The following is a 27,226-nucleotide window of genomic DNA, read 5'->3' as shown; positions in this document are numbered from 1 at the left end:
GTGCAGTCTGAAAACCAGGGTGCCTCTGAGAGAGCATAGACAGGGAGGGCTGAGTCAGGATGGTTGGAGCAGAGTGGTGGTCAAAACAATGGAGTCATTTGAGGGCATCAGTGGAGGTGAAGTGAGGTGTGGGAACTTTAATTTTCAAACACTGAGGGCATTATCCATGGGTAGCTCTCGTCTCAGCTATGTGGTTTCCAAGTGGCAAAATATTATGAGCATGAAATCATAGATCTATATTTGATCATATTTGTTAATTTAAAAGTTATTATTATGATTACTTGTATTGATATTAAGGCGGAAGTTAGGTTGGCTACATTTCGGGATTTGTAAGTTCTATTGAAACCCTATGACTGAAACAAATGTGATGAAAACCCTCCAATCTGAAACTAGCTTCTCGACGCCCACAGCAGCTGAAAACCGGTAAACGAAAACCTCCCCAACAGAATCCTGGCCCTTATCTGCTGAGAGATAGAGAGAAATCTTTCCAGCAGGCATCTTGGTTTTTCAGTTTTATTGCACCCACATACAAAACATCTACCATCTCATGTCAGTGTGGACAGAGTGGGAGCAGCAGGTCAAACGAAGACGTGCACCGAGTCTCACTTGTGCCAGCTGAGAAGGCCCCAAATCATAAAGCATCTACTGCTGTCGTTACTTTTTGTGGTTCGCCCGAGGACAAAGCAAGGCCGAGCATCTCTGCTTATTCCGATATATTTATTCTCATTTCATTTACAAATAATAATGCAAAGATACAAAGACATAAGCCTTCACACGAGAAAAATACATCAGGTACAGTTCAAACAGAAGCATATTTTCATCTTGAATATAGCTCACATTTACAGCCAACTTGGATTCTTTTGGTCCGATTCGACACTTAAATTAGAAAACACACCGTTTTAGGAACAAGGTTTGAACCAGTCTTTTTTTAAACTTTTTTTTAAAGGGTTAGCTGAAAAAAGTACCACTTTGCCAAGCTGTGCTGCAGAACGCTAGATTTTGCATATTCTATGAAGATAATGTTTCCTGTTGCTGTGAGTGCACTGCAGGAGCACGGTGCACCCCTTCATGGCAGTAAAATGCACGTGCAGAGTGTGGAATATTGTATCACTGTACTCAGAAACAAAATACATTATATAACAATTTAGCTGCCATTGAATGAGGCTTAGACCAGGAGCAGGCCGCCCTCAAAAATCTACACGAAGAAGTATTCGTAGATGTGGTTAATCCACGGACTGACCATGCATAACTGTCCATGTCGTCTTCCTGATTCAGTTTAACATGTTATGTCACAAAATCAACCTACATACAGTTTATATATATGTATATGTTATATAAATATATGTATAGTGTATATATATATATATTATATATATATGGCCTGACCATCCAGTATTTGTATCTGCTATTTTCTACTGTTAATTCTGACTGTATGTCTGTTATTCCTCCGACAAGGTATTGTTATATTCACTTGAAAATAGTGTTTGATAGCAGATCTATAAAACAAAGGCAAAACTTAAATCATTTAAAAGCAAAATGCAACATGTCAATTTCTTTTCTGACATATTTTGAAGTCAGTGTCATGCAGAAAAGAGATTTCCCAGGTAACGGACCATCAGTCACAACTCTCTAAGCTGTGCTGCCTGGTTTTCAGTAACTATGTCCAATAATGAATGCATTGATAAAGTCATCGATAATGTATGAAGTCACATAACATATCCTCTAATTTATGGCTGATTTAAAACTTTGGCTTTTTGGCATAATTGCAAAAAAATAATATACAGTGTTGATGACAAACCTACATTAAAGATAAATTCAATAAAATCTAAATATAAACTTTTCTCTTAAAATAACATCTGAAAGTAAGTCTGTAAATTAAATAAAAAGTGCTTTCAGGGCTTATTGAAAATAACATTACTTATTCACTATTGTAGTAGTTCATATGTGGTGAGTTATATATGTCTGTTATTGTAGATACAGTGTTTAACTACTTTGACACATTTTATGAGGAGAAAAAAAAACGTCGCTCTGTTGTAAACTATTTTCTCTGTAAACACTGGCGTTAACACCAATGGATACCTGAATGTTGATGCATAAAAAGGTGGCAGTAACAGGCGACACGTTGGTCAGAGCTATCTACATGACAACAGAAAAGTAGAAAAGAAAATATAAAAACAGAAAATGGACCCACAAAGACGTCAGGCTCACCATAAAGTCTGAGGTCCACCAGAGAATATAGAGCCACAATGATATATTGCAACACAGTATTTTCTCAGTGCATTTTCTCACTTTGACATCATATCACATGAAGCACGAAAAAACATTGTTCCTATAATAGCAATATACAAAGCTAGTCTATACCGTGACATAATAAAATCCCCGCGGGTGCAAAACAGAAAAATAAGCACACATACTATAAATTGCAGAGTAAAACATAGGCCTAAGATAGTACCGAGTGACAGCTTCTACATGTGCATAAAAGGCTGATTACCATAAATCTGACGCTTTCAGGCTTCACACAGCATTCACGTAGCCGACCCGTGACGCAGAATCAAAGAGAGAGACAAAAGACAGTTTTACCACACAAGGAAAACAAAACACTTAGACGCACAAAGCTCAACGCAACCTTGTACGGAAATAAAAACCAAAGTCATAAGGGGGTAACATGTCCAGTGAGTCATGCAGTCACAAAACAAACAAACACAAAAAAAACAGCATCAAATCAGAAACACAATGCATTCAGAACCTTTAATATTTTTTTTTTAAAGGAAATAAAATAATCTTCCAGGTTATGATAAAATTTCATCTGATTTGATCACGTTTCACAGAACATGATTTGATTCACACGTGTGTGAGAATAAAGGTGAAACTTGCCGACACAGAGGGAACATGACACATATAAACAGACAAAAAGTAGCAGCTATAGAACAGTAATCATTAAGTGGAATATTGAACGGATGTGGATGTATACTATAGGATTTATACACATTTTATGGACATTTATATGTAGATTCTATAAAACACTTTTCAGCGACTGATTGATTGATCGTGTCCTGCTACTGCATCAGTAATATGCCCTGCATCAGTAACATTTTGAGACATCACACTATTTCTGTATCTTTAAATATTGTAATAATAATCTTTTAATCTTCTTATTAAATAGCTAGTTTAGTTCCATTTAGCACAACTTGCTATTAAAAGCAGAAAGAGCTGAAACCTCTTGTCAGAACTCTGTCCCAAAATAAAAAGGTTTTCCAAAATCTAGGAAAAATCTGTGTAACAGCAGACAGCCAACAAAATACTCACAGATTAAGTAAAAACAGCTCTTTTAAATAGACTATCTATATACGACTTTTCAAAAATAATTATAATTTACTCTCACTTTTATTTCAAATATTTCTGTTTTGTTTTACGTGTTTTTTACAAGAAGGCAAATTTAATCAAAGACGGGGCCAATAGGTCCAGTGCACACAACAGTCACATGGCGGCGGGGGCTCGGTGTATAAACTCATAAATCAGTGTTAAATAAATGCATAAAGTGCAGTATTGATGAATGGGACACAGCTGTGACAGAACCAAAACCAAATTCACTCATTAAAGGAGCAAATGCATGAAATCTTTTGAAATATTAAAGCAGGGCCACAGAACGGAGAGACAAATCAACAAAAGGGCACAGACAACGTGAAGAAGCTGATATTCAGTGTCACCGTAGAGCCGAGGAAACAAACACAGTCCCACATATACAACTTAAAACAGAAGCCACAACCCCTCTGAACAGGCGAACCAGTGTTGGTCCAACAGGACATAAAGGCTCGATATGATAGGCAATGAGGATGACAACATGGCAACAACACAACAGCACAGATGTGACCGAAATACATTCTTGTTGCATCAACAATGCTGTTCTAGTATAGAGGCTGCTCAACCGTGTGGAAAAATATATTTATCTCAACTATACTGAGGTCACATCTTTGGGAGTAATCCAGGAGAGTTTCTACCGCACGCCACACGCCCCGACCCCTCAGTGTTTCCTCTACACATCCCTAATATCAAAGCAATGTCCCAACACAAATATAACATGAAACCGTCCTAAGCCGCTCATTCTCTCAAAGACTTCTGCCTCGTCTACTTGAGGATTCCCTTTCTCCGGTTCGGGTTGCAGCTTGAAACCAATCACTGTAATTTTTGCATAGATACTATTACGCAAAATCTGATCACATTCATGTAAAAATGTCAAATAAAAGCAGCCTGTAAACATCCGTTTCTCAAGAAATCATTAATCTGATGGGAGATAGATGAGCTGGTGTAGTGACGATCGATGAAGCTATGGATAAAGATCAGCACAACGCAAAAGTACAACGACACTAACGCAACTGTAAACAATGTCGGCCAAACCACCAGGAAAACAGTAAAAATGACCCTTTTTTTCTCATTTACATAAAAGTCATCTTTGCATGAAAACCAAAACATTTTAAGCTATTAAGGCAAAAACAAGTATGCACAGTGATTTGTGATCTCATGCATAACTCATTTTACTGCAATTTACTATGTTGAAAGTCAAACTTCAGCATTTCCAAAAAATAACTGAGGTGGCAAAATGATGACTCATGGTGTCTTGAGACTTTACATCTTCAACTCGAATCGAACTGGACTTGACTTTGGCTCCTTGAAAAACCACACAGGGATCAGCGGGAAACTACTGCATGTACGACTGAGAAGGACCAGGGCGACACAGGGGGGGGGGCAGCTTCCTCTGAGTCATCATGCTACTCTGCACAGACGAGTTTGTTTGGACAGGGTTTGCTCTGCGGACATGGCTCAGTCATTCATAGATACGATACACCACAAACTGCCCTCATGAAAGCTAGGTGTCTGAAATAAATCAAAGTTTGATGACGGAACCGCAAACATGATTCACACGGACAGAGGAGGGAGGCCGGCAGCAGTCTTCAGAAAACACGTCGATGCATTTTTCTTACAGTAGTGTTTCTTTTCAAAGCTCTCTTTTGGGGTTCGATTGCTGTTGCCTGGTGTGGAATCGTTGCCCAGCCTAAACGAGGCCTTCGCCGACATACTCCAAAATTAGCCCCACCCCCCCCACAGGGCAGCAGCGTTCACACACCTGTGCATGGACACGTATGGTTTGTTAGAGCCGGTCGAGGCGAAACGTGTCCTCTGTGGCCGGGTCGGCAAGGACCATGTCTGGGTCATTGAGCATGTGCAGGCCATCAAGCGTCAGTGGGTCGATCTTGAGATCGTCCAGTGGGAACTGGGAGTCGACATCGAAGCTGAAGTCTGAGGACAGTGAGCCTGTCAGGTCCTTGGGGAGGCTGGGGGGAGACTCTCCGCTCACTGAAAACAGACAAGACAGAAAATTCTACTTCAGTTTGTCGTATCTTTGAAGCAGCACTGTCTTGTCGAAGTTGGTGTTTGAAGAGAGGAGACGCGGACCCAGAACTTGCAGCATAACAGAATTTATTACACAGAAGTTTCACAGGTCAGACGGGCTCCATGGTATGCCCGGAGAATTCACAAAGGCCAGATAGTGAAAATCTGGCTCGCCTCCGCCAGGCAAGCCCTTTTATAGAGGAGTTGTTTACCACAGAACTATAGATAAAATGACGTAGCACATAGGGTCTATGTCTAAATTTGGACATGTTTTTAGTTACTATAAGTTTGAAGTCAACCCCCACATCTTTGCTCCTCCCTTAGAAGGCAAGATAACATATGATAGGTCAAAGATCATTCCCCAGAGGGGGACGAATACCTCAAACTCAAAACAGAGGAGGAAGCATGTCCGCATAGTATATACACATATTAGAAAGCTCCGTTAGCTGAATTTACAACAGTAACATGCCATCATTTTATATAACCATGTTCAAGCTGAATATACAACATATTTCCCCCCTACGAGGCTTAACAAAGTCTCGTAACCATACAGGTGTATAACTTCAATAATACAGCAACTGTGTGTAGGAGTGAGAGTGAAAAACCTGTCAGGCAGACATCTTTCCTGAAATATCCATCAAACAATTTAGACAGGACAATTCTCTCACAGCTCCTCTGCCAAGGCAACTATACATAGTACTCCTACACCACTGAAATTAGGAATTCTAGCAAATTATGTAAGGAAATTACTTTAAGCAAATACATATGGAACTCTCAGCAAATAAAAACAAAACAATGTCCAAAGTCAGCCTGGTCTTCCCATTGGAGCTTCCAATGGACCTTTCCCTGCCTAGCACCACTATCCTTAAAGATCACGGAAAAGAAAACATCTGAGGTCCCAGTATATTTGCTCAATAACAGAAAACATCATTTTCCAAGTAATTAACACACAGAGAATATAATTCACTTTTAATATTGCACCTTCAAAATATAAGAGAAAACCCAAAGATAGAACACTGCAGTCTCTCAGCAGCATTGACTCCCAGTTGTAGTATTGATGACATGTTGAATCTGGATATTGTATCGTTGTTCAGAGTCCTTCAGTCCATTGGTATGGTTCATGTTTGAAGTGTCTGAATCCATTCAACACATCGGTTTCCCTGAACATTCACCACTCTCATAGTGATCTTCCCCCAATATGTTCTAGAATGAAAGAGAAGAAAAGAAAACCAGTATCTTTGCATACAAAACAGATACAAATTAAAAAAACATCAATCTGATTAACACACTTTAAGTAAGTGAGAAATTATAAGTCACATTTTTCATTTCCCCCCTGGAAACACCTCACTAATGTAATGAGAAGCTTTGAAATAACTAAGCAATAATCGAAGTAGCCCCCCTTTCTCCTGAACTGCCAGTCAGGGTACCTTTCTCTGTTAGGTCAACAACAGAGAATAATTTACTATCATTCAGAACTTACTAACGGAATTTAAGTATTTGGAAAAGACGAAGCACACTGTTGTACTGCAACGTTGACAACTTAGAATCTTGAAAGAATCACAAATCATGTCGTCCTCCTTTCTTTCTTTCACTGATGTTTCTTCAATATTCTCCTCCTCCATATTCTATCCAGCTGTTGCATTCACAGGCAAACTGTCCACAATTATAACATTCTTCTGAATGCTGTTCAAAATTTGGATCGAACCTTCCTCTCCAGTTCTGCGCTTGATCAAATGCTGTCTCTTGGTAGGAGATGACTGGAGCCACCGATGATGGCTGGAACGATTGGAGCTGAACCTGGTTCAGCTGTGATTGTAGTACTGATTGATCTAGTGGAGCCTGATTCTGTATAACCAGAGCTTGCTTCTTAATTTTCTTATTATCCACCAGTTGTATTTGATGGAGTTTTCTAACAACCTCTTGGTCTTGTTGTCTCTGATCATGCTCCTTTGTCCTGTAGCGCACCACTTGATGGGCTATATGATCTGTATAAACACCTTTTTCCATGCTTCCCAGACCAACAACCTCTGCAAGTTTGCTCCTCACTGTTAGGGGCAACCCCTTCTGTATTTTGGATCTCAAAATTGACTGCTCCATTTGATTCAAATCAGGGTCATTTCCTGTAACATTTCTCCAAACTTGATGAGCTCTGGACACATAGGCTCTTGGGTTTTCTTCCTGTCCCAGTGGTTCAATAAGAATGTTGTCAGGATGTAAATTTGTCGGAAAGGTCTCTTTCAGCGCTCTACACACTCGACCTCTATTTGCACAGAACAATTCTGAATCATTCACAGCAGTTCCCACATATTGATCAAGTCCAGCTTTCTCTAGAATATCTCCCATAGCATGAACTCCAAGGAGATTAGCCAAGAGTCTCTTAATATCTCCCATAGCAAGTTGCTCTCCCACCATGATCTCTTCCAACTTCGAAATCCAAGAATGGGCTCCATCTTGAAGAGTCGGTAACTTCTCAATTATGCTTGACATATCTGTAGTCTGCCAAGACTTATACTCCAAATTCTGCCCTCGGATGACCACTGGAAGCATCTTCTTGGGTGCAGACTGTTTTCTTGAGCGCAAAGTATTTTCCTTGCACAATAATTGGAAGCGTTTTTTCTGCAGCACTTCCCTCTGTGTCTGCAACTCCTCTACGTGGTTCTCAAGTGTTATTTGTCTCTCTGTTTGTCTTGTTTTTTCTATGTCCTCCTCTCTCTTATCGTTTGCAGCTTTAATCAGATTCTGTCCCTCATTTTCAAACAACTGGAGAATGTCAAGCTCCAATTCTCTCTTTGCTTTGCGGGCCTGTCCCTTCTTACCTCTCTTTTGCTCTGCCTTGTACGTTGACACAAGTACTCGCATTATTCTAATTACATCTGGGTTCATAGTCCCCTCTAACGGCCATGGTTGGTCAATTTGAGACCAGCGTTTATGCCATTTCTCCGATATTCTTGCAATGCCTTCAACTAAAGGATTATTCTTCTGTACTACATCAACAGGAGTAATTACTTTTGGACTTTTAGTGTCCTTCTTCCCCATAATAGCAGCTACCTTTTGTTCCCTTATTGTTAATTGAAAAAGTAATTGCTAAATTTGAAAGCTGCTTAAAGCTTTTTAGATTACTCCTCCCCCCTTTTAGGAATTGATTAATCAAAAAATCAATCAAACACTCAACAGATTAATCAATTCATAAATCACGTAGTAAAATCACCTATTTACCACAGCAAATACAAATGAAATTGACTTCCCAACTCCAAAGGAATCAAAAGCTCATCAATGTAATATCACAACTCAAAATCTGCTTATAATGTTTGACAAAAAGATCACGCACTCCCACAAGTGACTGACTGTCACCCAACGTGCTCTTAATTGCAGCAAACAATTACCCAATGTTCATCTCAAATCATCAAAAAGTCACAATAGTGAATCTCCAACACAGTTGAGATCAGAATAAACCATGCACAAACAATACAACTCACATTTGCAACTCTCAACAGAATTTAAAACAAATAATCCCATTTCATTAATTAATTAAATGCATTAACTGGTCAGTCCGTTGCCAATCCTCATATCTTGTTTTAACTGACTACAGCATATAGTTTTTCATGTGCATGTAAGCAGATGAATCTGTTCTATCAATCTCCTATAATAGCTCACAAATGAAAGCAGGTTGAAATGGTTATCAGCAATATAACTATAGATGAGAACACATACAAATATGTAAAATGCAGATTTTTGCTAAAGAGTTTGTGGATAAAACTGTACCGGCCTTGATCAGACTGAAGACAGAAGCTGTACATGCAGATGTCAGCAAGCCTCAGTCCGTGCGATTCAGTGGTCAGCTGCCTTCTCCTCTTCTCACCTCAATACTCAACCACCGTAAATGGATCAGAGAAAAGAAACAGTCAAATGATTTAGTATCATACGAACCCCCTTACAATTGTATACAATGCATCATTAATGTATGATTTAGTTTATTTCATTCTATTACTATCTTTAAAGTTCTCAATAGTGTAATTTTTATTCATAGCTGTATTAACAACTTGACAGTTCTTTCGTAAAGCAGTTCAACAGATTAATACTCCGTCTTTGCACCGCACATGTGTCATTCCCAGTGAGGAGAGACAGCTCACAGGGGGGGGGGTTTTAAGTTACAGAAATCACACCTTGAAAAGTTTTTAGAGGGTTCATGTTCCCCTCGCACCCCCTTCTCTGAACAGATGCTTTCTCTTAGGGGAGCCAAGAAGAGGTCTGAAGAAAAACTTGATTTCATTTTTGTTCCCTTTTCAGTGGTTGATGTTTAATTTGAGGAAAAATCATATACCTCCTAATTTAAACCCTGACTTGTGCAATAGTCAAAGTTCCTTTGATACTTAAACAGAATTTAAAGTTGCCTAATCACTTTAAACAGCTCTCTCTCCTCTGTTTTGAGAGTCTATTTAGATCTCTGTTGCAAAGTGCATGAATGTAGTTCTCATTATTTGTCAAAGTGACGCCATTTGTTATCAGATTTCCCATTTGTAACCGTAACATATATATATTTAATCAATCATAGAACCATTTGTTATTAGCTTTAGATCACAAAAAACATCGCCTGCTGCATTTTTCTCACACAGCTAGAACAGAGCAATGTCCACATATATCACACACCTCAACACTGAGGTCAAGCTCCCCAGCACTAGAAAACACTGCAAACCAGAAATTAAAGGTGTGTTTATATTAATTTAAGTCCTCCTAATGAGGCTCATTATTTTATTACGTCTGCTTATAAGGGCAGCTCATGGTGTCATTAAACCACTAGTTCAAAAGTCACCTTAATAGGAGCTCATTGTGTAATTACAAGATTCATATTCATATGTTTATTCAGTCATTGATTCAAATCTCATCCGGGAGAGAACAAAATAAACACACAAATCCAAAAAACACTGCATATTCGCTTCACAAACTTTTTTTTCCTTTCTCACACAACTCAAACACTGTAATGATCCCATTCTTCATACACACACACACACACACAGACCACTGTTTGAGATGGGGCCATTCCTGTTATACACACACATCTGGGAGGTAGCTCCCTGCAAACAGACGCACACTCATTCTCATCCAACAGCTCAAGAGCTCATTCAAACCACGAGCATGCTTTTTGCCACTATTTCCTTATTTCCATTATCTTAATTTTTGCTACCTTTTGAGATGTAAATAATCCAATGAGAGGCTGCATCAGACACTGTTCGTCAACAAATGTCAGAGTGGGAACAGTCAATTGAATTTTTATTTTTACAATCTCCAGTTATTAAAAACTGACCTCTGGTGAGGTTTTTACGGCCCATACTAACGCTCCTTCACTGAGGGCTTTCACTATTCAAATTCAGCGGCTCATTGATCAATTCCTTTACCTTATTTTTCTCTCATTACTCTTATCACTTTACATTTATTTATTTATTCAAATTGACCTGGACCCAGGTTGTCCCAATTTTTCTCTATAACTCAATTCCTGTTTATGCCTTAGCTTTAGATCGTAACACAATGGAATTACCATGACTTACTGTTAAGAAATTGAGGTACCATTTTTCTTAATCCTGCACAGATTTACCACCTCATCTTTACAATTTAAGCTATTCTAAACTATGTCCTATCTTTACCTTATTTCATTCGTTAATTAATGTTACCTTTTCCCCCCCTTTATTTGCGACGTGCACTTCGCAAATAAAGTCAAATTTAGCACGGAGCCTCTCCCTACACATCAACACAACAAGACACATCCCCAAAAACAGGTTCTGTAACGGTGTGACCCCTTAACAGACACAGAACAGCCTAGTGAGAAATGCTCACCCTGGTTGAAATCGTCTGAAGATGCAGCAGGACACAAATCGTCTCTGTCGTGACGCCAATTGTCGTATCTTTGAAGCAGCACTGTCTTGTCGAAGTTGGTGTTTGAAGAGAGGAGACGCGGACCCAGAACTTGCAGCATAACAGAATTTATTACACAGAAGTTTCACAGGTCAGACGGGCTCCATGGTATGCCCGGAGAATTCACAAAGGCCAGATAGTGAAAATCTGGCTCGCCTCCGCCAGGCAAGCCCTTTTATAGAGGAGTTGTTTACCACAGAACTATAGATAAAATGACGTAGCACATAGGGTCTATGTCTAAATTTGGACATGTTTTTAGTTACTATAAGTTTGAAGTCAACCCCCACATCTTTGCTCCTCCCTTAGAAGGCAAGATAACATATGATAGGTCAAAGATCATTCCCCAGAGGGGGACGAATACCTCAAACTCAAAACAGAGGAGGAAGCATGTCCGCATAGTATATACACATATTAGAAAGCTCCGTTAGCTGAATTTACAACAGTAACATGCCATCATTTTATATAACCATGTTCAAGCTGAATATACAACAAGTTCATTTTCAGTTGCATTCTACATACATATCTTTTCAAAACTCATATGAAGTCACTGTGATGTTTGACCATTGAAATCAAATCAGTTAATCTGTGAGTCGAAGTGAACATTTGTGCCAAATTTGAAAGAATTCTTTCAAGGCGTTCTTGAGGTATTTCATTGAGGTTTCTAATCAGGTCATCCTTGAGTCCAAGTGAACGTTTGTGCCAGATGTAATGGAAATCACTATGAACACAAGGTCACTGTGACCTTTGACCACAAAAATCGTATCCATTCATCTTTGAGTCCAAATTTGAATATAAGCCCCTGAAGAAATTCTTGAGATATCATGTTCCGTAGAATAGAACGAACAAACAACACAAACACATTTCGTCTTAGGCCACTGGGTGTCTCCAGCGTGGAGGCATAAAACAAATGCCTAGGCAGATATCTATCTCTCCTGAGTTTTTTAAGTGAGGAAGGGAAGATAATTTCACATGGATTTTTTTAATAAGATTTGAACAACTTAAATTCTGTTTACTGAGTATACCAGTGCAATCTAATATATTTTAACAGCCCAGTAAAGAATCAGATCTTCGTTTAGGTTTAATGTGTTTTCGGTTGACACAGTGTATGAGACAGTGTGATGGAAGCAAACTATACAAGCACATATGAGGCAGCTTTACTCTGTCTGGGGCCTTTACAGCTCTACATGTTAGATCATATAGATCTGAGCTTTAACAAGCCGCTTGCAGTGAGAGTCTCGAAGCCATGTGATGTGTCGCACTTAAAGTGTTGAAGCGGCACCTGTGAGAATGATGTTGGGAATGTTGCCATGGCTACTGTAGCCCAGCTGCTGCGAGTCTTGGAGGTTGCAGTGGCCACCAGTCAAACCCATCATAAGCGCCTGGGAGTAGTTGAGGGTGGAGGTCTGGTTATACAAGCCGTCGGAGCTGATGGGGGTTTCGATCATGTTGAACTGCTCCAGCTGGTTCTCACAACAGAAAGAAGTGTCAGGGCTGCTGATCGCTCTCAAATCTGCACAACAATATATGGACACTTATGACAGACAGTGAATGTACCTGTTGCGACAGAGCACTGGCCTGAATGGACGGGAGCTGCTGGTCGTAGAAGTCTGCGAACACGCTGCCCAGTATGGAGTTATGCTGCAACAAGAAACAGATCAAATCTGATTATTAAGCTGCAGGTAAAAACTCATAGTGCCGGAAAAGTGATACTTTTGAGTTGATTCTATGTTTGCGAAAAGGGCCCAGTGTTGTGTGCGTGTGTGTGTGTGTGTGTGTGAAACAACATTTGTATACATATTGCAGAAGAGACAGACCGCCCTGCTCAAACATTAACACAGCTTAAATGTGCACTGACATAGGAGGGGATGATATACACAGGAAGACGCACTACAGGAGAAACATTTTCATTCTCAGAGGACGTTTAAGACACACACACCAAACATGTGACTGTGCACCAAGGAAGGTTTTAGTCCTCTGTTTTAGTTATAAATGCAAACTAAACTATACCCTGCAGTTTTTGCAGCATTTTCTGTGGTACACATGTGTAGCAGACAAACGCCCACTATTGCAAGGAATTACTCATAAATATCCCATTAAGTGAGCTTTATACATGTATGTATAGTAAATAAATGAATATGCAAGCAAATACATGAGGGACGTCATATTCCGTCCAATATATATTGTCGTAAAGGTCCCTTTATACTGATAAATGATGTCAAAACTGACATAAATATGTCTACAATGACTATAAGGGTCACAGCTCTCTCCACTTCCTCCCTCTTCTGGCCTTAGTGTTTTCATTAACAAGAACAGAACTGAAATAAATTCACATGGAATAAAGTGAAAATAAAATCCCTCCGTGACTTGATTCTCCCTTCACCGACTCGAAAGCCCCTCTAATTCTCTTGAAGTTTCTGATTTGAATGTCCTCATTGGAACAGCAACCAGAAATTCTCCTGTTTCATCGTGGCCTCTTAATGTATAAGTAATTGGATCATATTCCCAGCCCGTGCTCCTCCTAGTTCCAAACCAAATTATCTGTGTGTGCTGCAGATGTCCCCACAGGGCAGAGCAGGATAATAGAGCACATGAGCCCGTCAGTGGTTAAAGCCTGTGTGGATAATCTCAGGACTATACGAGTGAGACACTTCAGCTCAGGGAGGAACTGAGAAAACAGCAGGAAGACCAAACACAAACGCAGACAGGGTTTATCATCACTGTGACTCGCCTCAGCATTTCAAACAGACATGTTCACACTTACAATTCAGTAGAAGCAAAGACTTATTTAACATGCTGCCTGATTCGTTTTAAACTGAATTCAAAACATTTAATAATTCAAGCTTTTATTCCGCAGTTAATGATTTACAGGACAACTGCTTCACCAGGGTGTCAAATCTCAAATGCTTGTACTGAATCTGACAGAGGTTAACAACCCTGATCCATGTTTACCTTGGGTGTGTTTAGTTTATCTTAAAGCACCACCCTGCAAGCAAGGTTCAGTTTGTCCACATCCAGCCTCACCCCCCCCCCCCCCCCCCCTTCCCATGCTAACCCAAATCCCCAGACTTGTGCTGGTGCAAATCCCTGACTAAGCATAAATATCTGATTAACATACAAAAATAGCAGGACTGAGAAGGAAAAACAGAGGCGATGCAACGCAAATACAACAGAAGCAGCAGAGAGGGTCAGGGACACATCTACATCACAACACATCGATGACACGGAGTGTTTAAAGGGACCGGCAGTCAGATCTGGGCAAAATAGGAACCACTTTAGAGTATTTCATGTCATGATGATCATATTATAACACTGTTGTAATGCAACACTGTTAAGTGTCAGAGTGATGTATGACGCTCTGCTGTGAATTCAAATGTTACAAAGTCAAAATAGCGTAAAAATAGCCTGTGTTCACTTTAATGATTTCCCTCAACAAGTGCTTGAAATAAGCGTTGTCTTTTTGCCCAGATCTACGAATGGGTGGTGGGGGGGGGGGGGGTGTCAACAGAGTCCTGCTACAGTGAAGGTTATACAGAGCGAGCCACCGACTCTTTGGTTCACACGCCCTTACTTGAGGCGAGCCTCCGGGTGAGAAGCCTTGATTGGAGACAGGGGAGGTTGGAGACTGATTGGCAGAGGATCCAACCCTACTGCGGTACTGTTGGAGGGAGGAGGCCTGATACAAGAGGATATGTTTGAGTTATTCACACTGGAGGGTTATCTCTGCTGGGGTCTGCATGCGCTAAGGTGCTAATACTGGTTATCATGGGCGGGGGGGAACTGTCCCAAGTTGAAATCTGAAGTGCCCCTGTCCTGTCAGCACTTGTTGTTATTAATAAATAATTCACCTACAAAATATTTAAGCATATCTTCTAAGCATGTTTTGAAGAACACAATGTCATTGAACAAGGAACATTCTTCCAAATAAGTTCAAAGATGTGTTGCTTTGCCTAAAGCTTTCCGGCCAACAGTAAATAAGGAATGACTTAAACATGTGCACCTTACTGAATCAGGATTTGTGCAGGGATGTTGGACATTTAATTGGCCCCTATTATATTTAGAAAAATCCTAGATCTGCCACTTGAATAGCCCTGTTTTAGAAACTTTGTATGTATTTTTCATCAAAAATTGATGGGATTTCAGATGCAAGACACATGTTCGGTGCAGTTTCTGAAAGAGATGTGACGTTCTAGTGATTGTTGTTAGATTGGAAATGAAACACATCAGGATCCCTGACTGAGGAATCACTGGTTCCATCACTGCCTTTAATGGTAGCAACCCAGCATCAGTATAGTGACAGAAATTTTGAAATAATTGCAGAACGTGAAGAAGGAAAACCACTCACTTCATATCATACTGATGCATTAATCATACTGAGAAAGATCTGGGAGAAAGTGTTAAATCTACAGGGGATTAATTTGGAGGAGAAAAATATTGCCAACAATCAGAGCTGAGTGACTGAACACAGTAAAACTGGAGGATCAGAGAGAAACGACTCCACTTTCTTCTCATCTGTTCTGTAATATCCGCTCTTTTCATTGTCCTCACCCAAAGGAATCAAAAGGAAGATATTTCCACAGACCAAAACAAAGACAAACCAAAAGAGAAATTCTATTCTGATTTAAAGATCACAACCGTAACTGTGGAGAGAGAAATATACAAAATATATAAAGTTATTTTCACAGTAAATAACAGATAAACTATCACTTAATTCAGATTTAGAGGAGTATCAAACGACAGTGATAATCTCTTATCACTGGAAAATTAACAGGGGTTCAAATCACCACATTTCTAATCTCTGCATTGATAAGCTATCGCAATAGTGGTAGCATGAGATACAGACGTGATAAAGCAGTTCAAGGTTTCTTGATACAGATATAAACTACTGCAATGATCATTACTGCAGTGGACTTGTTTGAAACTGAAAGAAGAAAATATTATCGATAACCAAGCCGCACCTGTGTTGTTTCAATAGCTAAAATGTACAGGTTAGAAAACGCTGCTAAAACCATTTCTGAAAATAAATCAGTGCAGAACTTCAGCTAAACAACTGCTGAGGAGATTCATATTCGGGATTTATTAATTCAATGGTCTGAGCTGCAGACCTGCCACAGTACAACTGAGGTGAAGAGAAAGTAGGCCACTTCATTTGCAGAAATCAAACTAGTTCCCACTGCAACACAAGTAGAGCAGCGAGAGCCAAGATCTGAAGGACGTGCGGCGCTGCGCAAATAATAGATCTCATGCTTTGAGAAAAAAAGGTTGTCCATTTTTTATATTCACAACATTGCAAAATAAATGCAGCCCATAACATCTTCACATTGTCACATAATGTGCAGAGTGTTGACAAAGCTATGATACTCAGACGAGGCGGTGTGTATTCAATGCACTGGTGACACCTGAAAACACAGCCCCGCAACACACAGACGCTTCTGCTCATAACACCAGGTCTGATGCGGACGGACGCGTGCACCGCTCACCGTGTTCATGTCCATGGTCATGTTGCTCTGCGAGGACGTGTGGTTGTCTAACGTGGAGCAGGAGTTCACAGAGGATGGCAGCTGGTCCATATCTGTCTGCTGGAATATAAAAAGTGAGTAATGAGTAGACATAGATGATAAGTGTAGTCATCAAGTGCCACTTTATAGTTTTAATACTGGTTTATCACAAACACAGTACATCACGAGCTGACCAGTATGTGTTGTAGCCCCTGATAATATACTTTCAGTTCAATTGGTTTTCTTCTCAAGCTAACATCAGAGATGCACATCAGCTGTTAAAGTTTTTTTTATAACTTCTAGTTTATGTGGAGGGACACTAACTTGCTGGCTCTGGTGAGTCTGGGACAACAGCTGCTGGCTGAAGAAGGCATACTGGGACAGCTGCTGCTCAAGGTTCATTGCGTTGATGGCCGTCTGGGGGGAGTACAGGAACAGAAAAGAGATGAAGTTCCAATATTTCAGAATAAATTAACTGAGTCATAGTTATTTAACACCTACGCAATAAAATCAATCTTCCACCGAGATATTTAAACACCACAAACATGACGATCTGAACCAATGAGAATACTTCATAGTGAAACAAACCGGACACAATCAATGGTAAACGTACATGAGGCCAGAGAGTAGGTCTGTACCTGAGAGAGAGAGAGAGGCGGAGATGTTGGGGAGAGCGGGAGGTTCTGCTGCTGGTGGGAGTCTCCTACGTTGAGGATGAGAGGAACCATGTTGTCCTGCCCCAGCTGCATCTCCATGGATACCGGCTGAGAGGTGTCCACGCCTACCCACCACACAAAGACAGAATGAGGAAGGAAAGAATCTTTTATCTTCAAAGCACACACAGAGTGCCAAAGTCGGAAATCAATGCATTTTATCGCAGGAATCTCAAATTGTCTGTGGCACCTTGCGTGTTAGGCAGGTTCTGTGTGCTGTTGGAGGGGCTGAACGAGGAGGCGGTGGCTGTGTCGTCCGAGTCGAGCGGGATGGGCAGCGGAGGAGGGAACTGGATGTTGGTCAAGTCAGGCAGAGAACCGCCAGTGTTGTGGGCTGCTGGTTTGAGCGTGGGGGTCAGCTGCTGGTCGGGAGATGGGAATATGCTGCAGAAAAAAGACGGATGCAGTGAATATATCAGGGTTGATGATCTTAACCTGAGAGATCATCTGTTTGATGAAAGAAAGAACAAGAACAGAACCCGACTGATTTATTAGATGATTGATATAAATCTGTCAAGCCTGGCCTTTTAAGGAAGTGGCCTTGTGGGAATTTTGTGTACGTGTGACATAGGAGATGTAGACGATGCAGTGTGTTGTTAGTTATGTTTATTCCCGCCACCTCCATCCATGTTAGTAACCTGTTTTGTGGCCACTGTGAACAGCGAGGCACTGAGGGATTTGGCTGTGCATGTTCCCTGTGGTTTTGCAATTAAGTGCCCATTCTCTACTCCAGAATCCGTCTGGAGTGTTTACTATTACCATTAATGAGCCATGCATAAGCTAAGTGTGCCAGCAGTTTGGAGCTGCCGAGCTGCAGAGGTGAAACGTCTGTATCAGTTTTTACCTTAAATCAAACTCTGTGTAGATGGTTGTATTTGTACTTTATTTGTGAAAAAATTAATGTCATGAAACTGGAAAATATTTATCCTAAATTACATGTTTTTGTTATTAGGGTTTGATAAATAGAATTTGTGTATATCTCTATCTATATAGATATTCATAAATAGACAGAGAGAGATGGATGGATGGATCGGTATCATACATTTTTAACTTGCTAATATTGGTTTCTGCATCAGCCCCCACAACTCCATATCAGTCAAGCTCTGATAAACCTTGTTTGTTACTTGTTTTCCAAGACAAACAACCTCCAGAGATATTTGAGACTTCATGCATTCGGCCAGTGGTACTTCAGCTAATGGTTCTGTTCTGCACTCTTATTACTGTGGTCGCCAAATCTTAATGAAAGGGAAATGAACTGATGTATAATTACAGTCAGATCTTTTATTCATGCATGTTCTCCAGATGTGTGTAAATATGCACTCGATTTGAAGCTGCTGCTGCTGCTTGTCTGCTCTTTACCGCCATTTTATAACAGTGCAGCCAAAACATCAATTCATTATGTTAATCTCACTTTATATAAATGTGTCCTCAAAATGGGTCAGATGAAGAGAACGTTGAAATACTCACTTGATTCCAGGAACTCTGCACAGCTTGGACCTTGAAATGTTCTAAACGGAGAGAAGAATTGTAGCTATTGAGAATCGTGGAGATGAAGCTGACAGAAAAACATACATTTGTGTGCAGACTTCTCACCTTTTTACAGTCCCACTCCTGTCTTTGTCCATCCTCATCAACCTCTAGTTTAACTGCTTCTGAGCCTGGCACAGTGAGCAGCAGAACTGCAGAGATAGAGGAAAACAAATCTCCTCAGTCTCTTGGGTCAACAGATGTCCAGCCTGTTTGAGCTTGTAATAATCACAGTCCACATGTCTCTGTTTAATGTGGTCCAACCATATTTAAAGACCATAACACAAAAATAGGAAGCGAGGAAAGAACAATAAACGAGACATTAGAAAGTTAAATATATATATAATATATTGTTTTAACTGAGCAACCACATAGCTGAAACATAGGGTGTATGTCACATGTGTGTATATCAGCCTTGAGCAGCAGGTCCTGGTTAGACTCCTGATCAGCTGGACCATTTACTGCATGACATTATTCTGTACAACCATTTCCTGTCTCTCCTTCAAATAAAGGCAAGAGTCCAAAATGCAAGAATTTCTGATTAACAATAATACATAACACTCACAATGTTTCCAAGGAGATTTATACAAAGTCAACAAAAGTGCTTCAGCAACTTCAATATCTGCCTCACGCAGCTATTAGCAGAAACCTTCATCCAACACTTGGATCCGCTGCGTGTTTGCAAAACCATATTCAGGTTTACAAAAAAAACTCCTCCACCACTGCCTATTACCGATAGATGGTAAAAACACCTCAACAGTCTAAGAACTGTCACATTAGAAGTAGTAGAGCTCAGTTTAAACAACACACATTAACTTGTTTAATGTAACGGCGTGTGTGGTAAAGCAACTTATCGTAATACAGTTTTACTCTAAGCCTAAAATCACTTTATCTTATGTCTTTTGTTTTGCTCAATGACTTTTTCATTTTGCTTGGTGACTTTATTATTAAATCTTTTCAGACAACACGCACCTCGTTTGGGCTGGAGCTCCTGTGATCCTCCAGTGAAACAGGGCTGCTGGACGGGGGTTAGTGTGCTCTGGTGCAGCGCTGAGTCAGAGTTTGTCCTGCGGCACAAGAAGTCACACAAATCATTGTGAAGTAAAATACAAGACATGTCCGTGTGTGTGAAAGCAGACAAAACACATGTCAGTGAACCGCAGCGTTGTGTAGAACATAAAACACACGATGGTATAAATCTCAGTATCAACACAAATTAGCCATTATGACACATTTTTAAGGTGATAGAGAGTCTTCACAGGTGTTTGAAAAATACAGGAAAAGACACATGCACTCTTTGCAAGGATTTCATTTTTCAATCTCAGTGACCAAACTGTGCCTAAACCAAATACAGCTGTCAATTTCAGCACAAGAATCAGTTTTTTCTTGTTCATGATGAAAGTCATCAGCAAAAAGAGGATTTTTGTCTATAACTGTAAGATGTGAAAGTAAATATGAAAGTCTGAAGAGTGTTAATATTCTCAGTAAGTGTCATGTTTCATCCTTTCAGGTGGTCTCACCTCCTCCAGCTGGTATCCAGCGGCGGTGACAGATACACTGAGCCATAGGGACAGCTGTCAATGTGAGATCTCAGGTTAAGAAAATACAGCTGCAGATAGAGAGTGTTGGCAGGTTCAATGCATTGATTTCTGTGGATTCTTTGAACATGCAAAGATAGATTTAAAAAAGAGTAAACCAACAGGCATGGGATTTAAGTAAAGGAAAAACAAACTTTGAGCTTCACATCAGGGTCTGATATGTGTCAGGGCTTTCTTTGAAATACTGACTGGATTCTATAGGAGGTTTTTCAACATTTTCACCAATTTGGAGGGGGATGAATCTGGCATATTGAGGGGACTGATATTTCTGAGTATGTGCGATCTGTGTGTGTGCAATCTGGTGTAATTCAGGATCTAGCGGTTTTAAATATGGTTTCATAATCAGACTGCTGAGTGCCAATCTAGTTTGACTTAAATTCAACAACAAGCTAACACAAATCTAGTTGAGGTATTTGTGAAAATCTGTAAATATAAATGTCAGATAAGAAATCCACAGACTGAGGATTTGTAATTTTTATCAAGTCGTTGACTGATTTTTATGGAGGCTTTATTTTTCCTTATTCCTTACGATGCTGACCGACGTTCTCTGGGATTAATGATGATCAGAACAAAATGTATGAAACTGCTTATATTCCAATGTCAATGACAATATTTTCCATATTTTTCTTTAAATGGTTTATATTTTTTATTATTATTCTATTATTATTTATCACAGTAAGATCCAAGTAATTTAATTGGGAAAAAATCGGAAATTATACTTGATATTTGATTTATGCTACAAAACTACTTGCTTTTAAATGAGATTGAGAGCTCAGATATCAAATAATAAGACGAAACAGAACTTCACTAACATAATTTAACCCCTAAATGATAAACAGCATTAAAGGATATCTGGCGCCCGTGTTTGTCCACTGACAGTGGTTTTTGGTGCGGGGAAGCGATGCGGTTCCGGTCCCGGTAGACTCTGTCAACCAAGCCGTGGTGTCGCGTCGATCTGTTCATGTCCAGCTCTGAGTTCTGACGAACGAAGACAAAAAACATTTAATTTAACTGATTCCATTGCAAATATTACCTGTCAGTAGTTCGAGCCACCACTTTTGTTTGAGGGTCAGTTCAGACTATATTTAAAAAATGGAATGCAAACAGACTTAAATCCTTTGTTATCTGAATTAAATTTACATTTCGTTTGAAGAGAAGTATTGCACTAGCTTGATGGTTTTCTGTGTCCCCAGTTACACTGACTGTCCTTGGCTCACAGAGAATGAACCTGTGTTCTGCGCTCTCACATCAAATGAGATCCTGGTGGAGCAGTGATGAAAGTTAATGCGGCTCAAGGCAAGAAGAACTACAGAGAACAGGAAAATGCCTGTGAAATTAAAAGTGAAAATGAAAAGGATATGTGAAAGGGCCCATTTATATTTGCAAAGGCATCCTACTGGAGCTGGTTCACAGGAAACAAAAAACTATTTTCACGAATTCCCAAACTTGGAGTAGAACTTCAATATTTTCCGTGGCAATCCAAGTATAGTGTATGTATGAAAAATTATTCCCCTCTGTGTAAATTCTGGCCCCTTTATGGTGCCTGAAATCCAATCTCCACTTGAGTGGATGAGACACCTCATGTAGGGGTGTGGTCTGATGCATTTATTCTTCCCCTTTCTACTTATTCTAAACATAAGCACTATGCATAGCAGAGTATTCACCCCCTGGAACAGGATCGGTTGTTATAGAGCGGCCACGGGTTAAATGGATATTGTAGGATGTTATTCAAACTTAGTCATGGACAGAGAGGATATTTACTTGCATGAAACAGCTGCCGCATAACTAACCAACACAAATCAAATCTTTCCAACATTAATCCAAATCAATTATTCTTCATTTATACAGCACCTCAGCTGTTAAATATACCTAGATAGAATGCTACAGAAAAGAGATAAGTCTTGAATCTTACCTGAAAAGACACATCAATAGTACTGTTTCCAAGCTGATTGACGTTTGGCAAAGACCCTCCGTAGTACTGCCCACGGTTCTGTCCCAGCTGCAGGTACTGAGTCTTCTGCAGCTGTAACTGGAAACACAACAACAGCAGGTGTGAGACAACATGAAATTACAACTGCATCCTCCAGTGACATGAATGAGCTACAAATGCACCACAGGCCTGAAGCAACAAGATGTAATGTTCAATATTATTAATCATGACAGCTCAATGTGATTTCCTGCAGGGACAGTCCAAGAAATATTCTACAATGGGGACATAATTGCATCCTTACACTGCTCCAACCCCAAACCCAATAAAGTCCTATAATTGTGTGATGTTCTATACAGCTTCCCTGAAACCGCCATATTGACAAATCGATCTTCTTTATTAACCATCTGTTTGAGACGGGACAAAATATTAATGGACATTTGCTGGAGTATCATTAAATGAGAGAAACAACACATTAATCTAACTAAGGTAGAAAAATGAAGGCAAATATTGATGCAGAATTTGCAGCAATCATCGCAGCAACACTTTGTGCAGTCAATAAGACGTGAAGAGAAGTTACACTTGTGTGAATTACTAAAAATGTAACTCCCTAAAGCCTGTATGACAGTGCCTACATTCCAGAAAACATCCAGTTCCATTTCCCAATAGAAAAGCCCATAATCTGTCAATTAAATGTTCTTATCCAAGCCCACTGCTCATTGATGGCAGGGCAGGAAATCTAATAAAAACAATTACTATGCCAGCATCACTGGTGTATTTTAAATAAGCCTCAGACCTCAGAGTGTAAACCCGCTCTGTTGACAAAAGGTTGAATATTGTAACATCCCCAGATCAAGAGGGAGTTCCGTGCTAATCTTTTTAAACACAGTGAGACAGGTACAGAAAGAAGGAGAGCTGAAGGGGAGAAGGAGGGGGCAGAGGGAAACTCTAGGACAAGTGTCTAACTTTGGCTCAGATATGAGCTTCCTGTACTATTATGTCTGTTCCACCCATCCATCATCTACACCCTTTATCCTTTGAGGGTCACAGGAGGGAACCAATCCCAGCCGACATTGGGCGGGAGGAGAGGTTCACCCTGGACAGGTCCCCAGTGAGGGCCAGGGCCGACATACAGAGGTAAACAACAATCACTCACACTCCCCTATTAACCGGGGGTTTGGTTAATAGGAGTGTGTTTTGGGATTGTTGGAGGAAGCAGAGAACCCAGAGAAAACCCAAATCGACACATTCAAACTCCACACAGAAGGACCAAGCTCTGATTCTATACAGCTTCCCTGAAACCGCCATATTGACAAATCGATCGTCTTTATTAACCATTTGTTTGAGAGAGAAATGTTATTAGTGTGAGTGTTAACCAATGTACCACCATGCCACTATGCTACTATCTGTCCGTTTATTAATGAAAATCAACAGTTATAAAACTGAAGCCTCAATCAAGAGCAAACTAAATCTTAAGATGTGCATACTAAATTACAAATGTATGATAACATGGTAATAAAAAAATCTTGCAATTACTCAGTTTTATCCCTGCCGTCCAGGAGATTATGTTTTCGTCTGTGTTTGTTTGTTAGTTATCAGGATCCCGCAAAAGCTAGTGGATGGATTTCCATGAAAATTTGGAGTAAGAAAGAAGAATGGGTCAGGAAAGAAATACAGAGATGAGATTGTGAGATTTGACGTTTTGCAACATTTCCATTGATTTCTCAGAGTAGAATCCTTGGATCTTGACTTCTAAAAATCAGGTATGTTTTGGGTAGTAGTATTAATGAGTGTGTGCAATTTGGTGCAGATACAAATCAAGATCTAGTGAATTGTTTTTGCAAAGTTTGCGCTCTCTGAGTCCCATTCTAATTTGTCATTGTGGTGTTATATATCGCAGCATCTACTAAAGCTTCATAAAAAGGCCTTTTTCAAAGATCTCACAGGAGAGCTGGGAGAAAATATGTCAACTACAACCGGGTCAAATACATGGCGGGAATTCTGCTGGAAAAATATAACAAGATTGTTTATCACACCCATACAAAAACGACACCAGGGCAGCGGAGATGCCTGTTGGAGGCTCTGTGGATCTATTGGAGCCAAACACTTCCATATTTTCTGGGACTGCCAAGCAATGAGGTCTTACTGGGAAGAGATCTATAAACATATTAACAATGTATTTAATGTGAACATCCCATTAAAATGTGAAACTTTGTTTTTGGGCAATATATTGTTTGAAACGTGGAACATAATAGACAAAAAACTGTTCGCTATACTGTTGGCAGCTAGTAAGAAATGTGTCACGAGGTAATGGTTAAAAGTGGACCCTCCCACCATTGATGAATGGATTGAAATTGTGTATGAGATTTATGTTATGGAAAAGAGTCGAGAAAGACATTTTTTATAAGACCTGAACCAAATGGACCAAATGTGAGTATGTAAAACCAGTTAGATCTGATTTTATTTTAATATACTTGTGTTTTGTGTGATCCTCCTTTTTTGGATTGTGATGTGCGTTGTGTTCTCTTTACCTCTGTTATTGTTCCTACATGGAGTAATTTAGGTCCATAAAACAAAACCCCAAAAAGGCAGTATGAACAAAATCACCCAAACTTACTACATACATCCTTTCTTATGTCCTTGACAGACTAAAGCTGTATTTAATGTATGTGATGGAAATGGAAATGTTCTAAATAAAAAGAGAATTAAAAAAAATATATATATATATATATATATATATATATATATATATAAAAAGGCCTTTTTCACGGCAGACATTTTGACCTGCAGAAAAGGCCGACAGGTACTATTATTATTAATGTATGCTCCATTCTGTTCACGTGTCCCAAATAAGTCATGGCAGTGAGCCAGCACTGCACAGAGGCTTTTACAACTGGGACATACCAAAATATCCTCTGCTGGAACCAAATACGCTGTGAAGAGTTGTTGCCATTGGACGGATTAACTTTGCAGTTTTTTTTCAAAGCTGCAGCAGCTCGATATCACCGCAGCAGCAGAGATTTAAACAGATTCCACACATGCACATTTCTCATCAACTTAGACAGTTAAGAATATTCAGTTATAACTGTGTAGTAATAATAGTTATGCACTAAATTATAACCGTTATTGCAGTGTGGCTTTAATAGTTATGAAGTATTGTTATGATAGTTATTGCAGTAGTTATTATGGTTATCGTAGTACTGTATAATGATATAACTCATTGCTGCATAGTTTTAATAGCTGTAGAGTACATCTATACTTTTTATTACAGTATAGTTATTATAGTTAGTGCAGTAATGTTGCAGTATTGTTATGATAGTTATTGCAGTAGTTATTACTTTATAACTAGATAACTCATTGCTGTATAGCTTTAATCGTTTTTGCAGTATAGTTATTGAAGTATGGTTATTTATTTTAATGCATTATAGCTATAATAGTTATTGCAGTATAGTTATAATGGTGATTGCAATATAGTTATAATAATGTTGCAGTATAGGTCCACAGCGCGTGTGTCCATCAGTCCGCACTGAGCCCAGCTGCCTCCATAGGATTTAGTTTGGAGGCCTGCGCTGTATGTGGCTTAAAATCCACATAATCTGTTGGCTTCATCTTTATGTCACTGATGCTGCGATGCACTCAGACCTGTCAGACAACTTCAAAGAGCCACTGCCCATCACCACCGCCACACACACAGGCCTGTAGACCAGGTAACATACCATAATAATAAAGCAACACTAGAGTAATACAAGTGTGTGCGTGTGTGTGCGTGTTTCAGTGGATGATGTCCGCCTCTCCTCTCTGAGCACGAGACCAGGCTGCAGTTGGTCGCGCGCTGTCAAATCCGCGTGCACGCCCCTTCGCTTTCATGCGTGGGGCACGAAAAATGTAAGAACTTTTTTTAGACGGAGGTTCGGGTCGTCCGTGTTTACATCGATGTCACTGCTGCCGTGTGGGTGCGCGCGCGCGTGTGCGTGAGTGTACGTGTACGTGTTAAAGGCGGCAGGAAGCGTCGTTTGTTATTGTTTACCTCCACTGCGCCGACTGCGTGGAGCCGCGACACTGACGCATATTTGACAGTTCGCTGAAAACACACGGAGAAAAGGGGGGGGGGGGTGGATATACACACACACACACACGCACAAACACACAGACACACACACACACACACACACGAAGCGGTGTCGTTACCCTCGCCGCCCGCGTGATGCTCAGGTCCTTCATCACTTCTTCAAACGCCGCCGTCTCCTCCGCCTGCTTCTGGTTGTGTAACGCGATTTTCTCGCTGAATTTCCGCGGATTGTTCGAAGTCGCCATGTTTCGCTCTCCTGCTCCGTTTTGCCTTCACTGGTCAGCGTCAAGTTGCCGGAGGTTCCAGAGACACCACTTCCGGTTAGAGCACAGGGAAGGGAAGTTGACAGTTCAAATTGTACGTCAGCTTTTTGACCGCCAGGGAAATAAAGCACAAAAGGCCGAAAGAAATGACATTGGCTATGTATAAATAGACAAAAAAATAATAAATAACAAATAAATATATAAATAGGGAAATTACGATAGAATATTAGGGGCAATTATAGGGGGAAACAAATCAGAGATTTCCGGAACTTTACCAGAAAAAGGGTTATTATTAAAGATGAAATATTATGAGACTAAGTTGTAATTTGTCCAGAAAAA

General features: G+C 40.0%; 1 protein-coding gene across 2 annotated transcripts; it reads right to left on the bottom strand.

Annotated features, from left to right (window-relative positions):
• Positions 1 to 700: 700 nt before the first annotated feature.
• On the bottom strand, positions 701 to 26,943 carry crtc1a (CREB regulated transcription coactivator 1a). Of its 2 annotated transcripts, XM_053438875.1 has the most exons (15): positions 26,744 to 26,943; positions 22,541 to 22,657; positions 21,481 to 21,606; positions 20,551 to 20,612; positions 20,003 to 20,097; positions 19,097 to 19,182; positions 18,971 to 19,011; positions 17,694 to 17,887; positions 17,429 to 17,571; positions 17,115 to 17,207; positions 16,773 to 16,871; positions 14,864 to 14,968; positions 12,850 to 12,933; positions 12,575 to 12,755; positions 701 to 5,352 (listed from the first exon to the last, which is right to left on the bottom strand). In XM_053438875.1, exons 1-15 carry the CDS (start codon positions 26,867 to 26,869, stop codon positions 5,147 to 5,149), a joined length of 1,758 nt encoding a protein of 585 aa, XP_053294850.1. In that variant the 5' UTR covers positions 26,870 to 26,943; the 3' UTR covers positions 701 to 5,146. The 2 variants fall into 2 exon arrangements, with proteins under 2 accessions (XP_053294850.1, XP_053294851.1); XM_053438876.1 differs by lacking the exon at positions 14,864 to 14,968 and having other exon boundaries at positions 26,744 to 26,942.
• Between the last annotated feature and the right edge of the window lie 283 nt (positions 26,944 to 27,226).

This window comes from Pleuronectes platessa, chromosome 13 (genome assembly GCF_947347685.1).
Source record: "Pleuronectes platessa chromosome 13, fPlePla1.1, whole genome shotgun sequence".
NCBI lineage: Eukaryota > Metazoa > Chordata > Actinopteri > Pleuronectiformes > Pleuronectidae > Pleuronectes > Pleuronectes platessa.
This window is presented reverse-complemented; position numbering and strand designations above follow the sequence as displayed.

What these genes read in the sequence shown, in the direction of transcription:
- crtc1a (XM_053438875.1), bottom strand. Translation starts at nt 26,869, where the DNA reads ATGGCGACTTCGAACAATCCGCGGAAATTCAGCGAGAAAATCGCGTTA. An exon ending in GCATCACGCGGGCGGCGAGG is followed by an intron (nt 22,658 to 26,743) that starts GTAACGACACCG and finishes TTGTGTTTCCAG; the next exon opens with TTACAGCTGCAGAAGACTCA. An exon ending in GGAGCTCCAGCCCAAACGAG is followed by an intron (nt 19,183 to 20,002) that starts GTGCGTGTTGTC and finishes CTATCTCTGCAG; the next exon opens with TTCTGCTGCTCACTGTGCCA.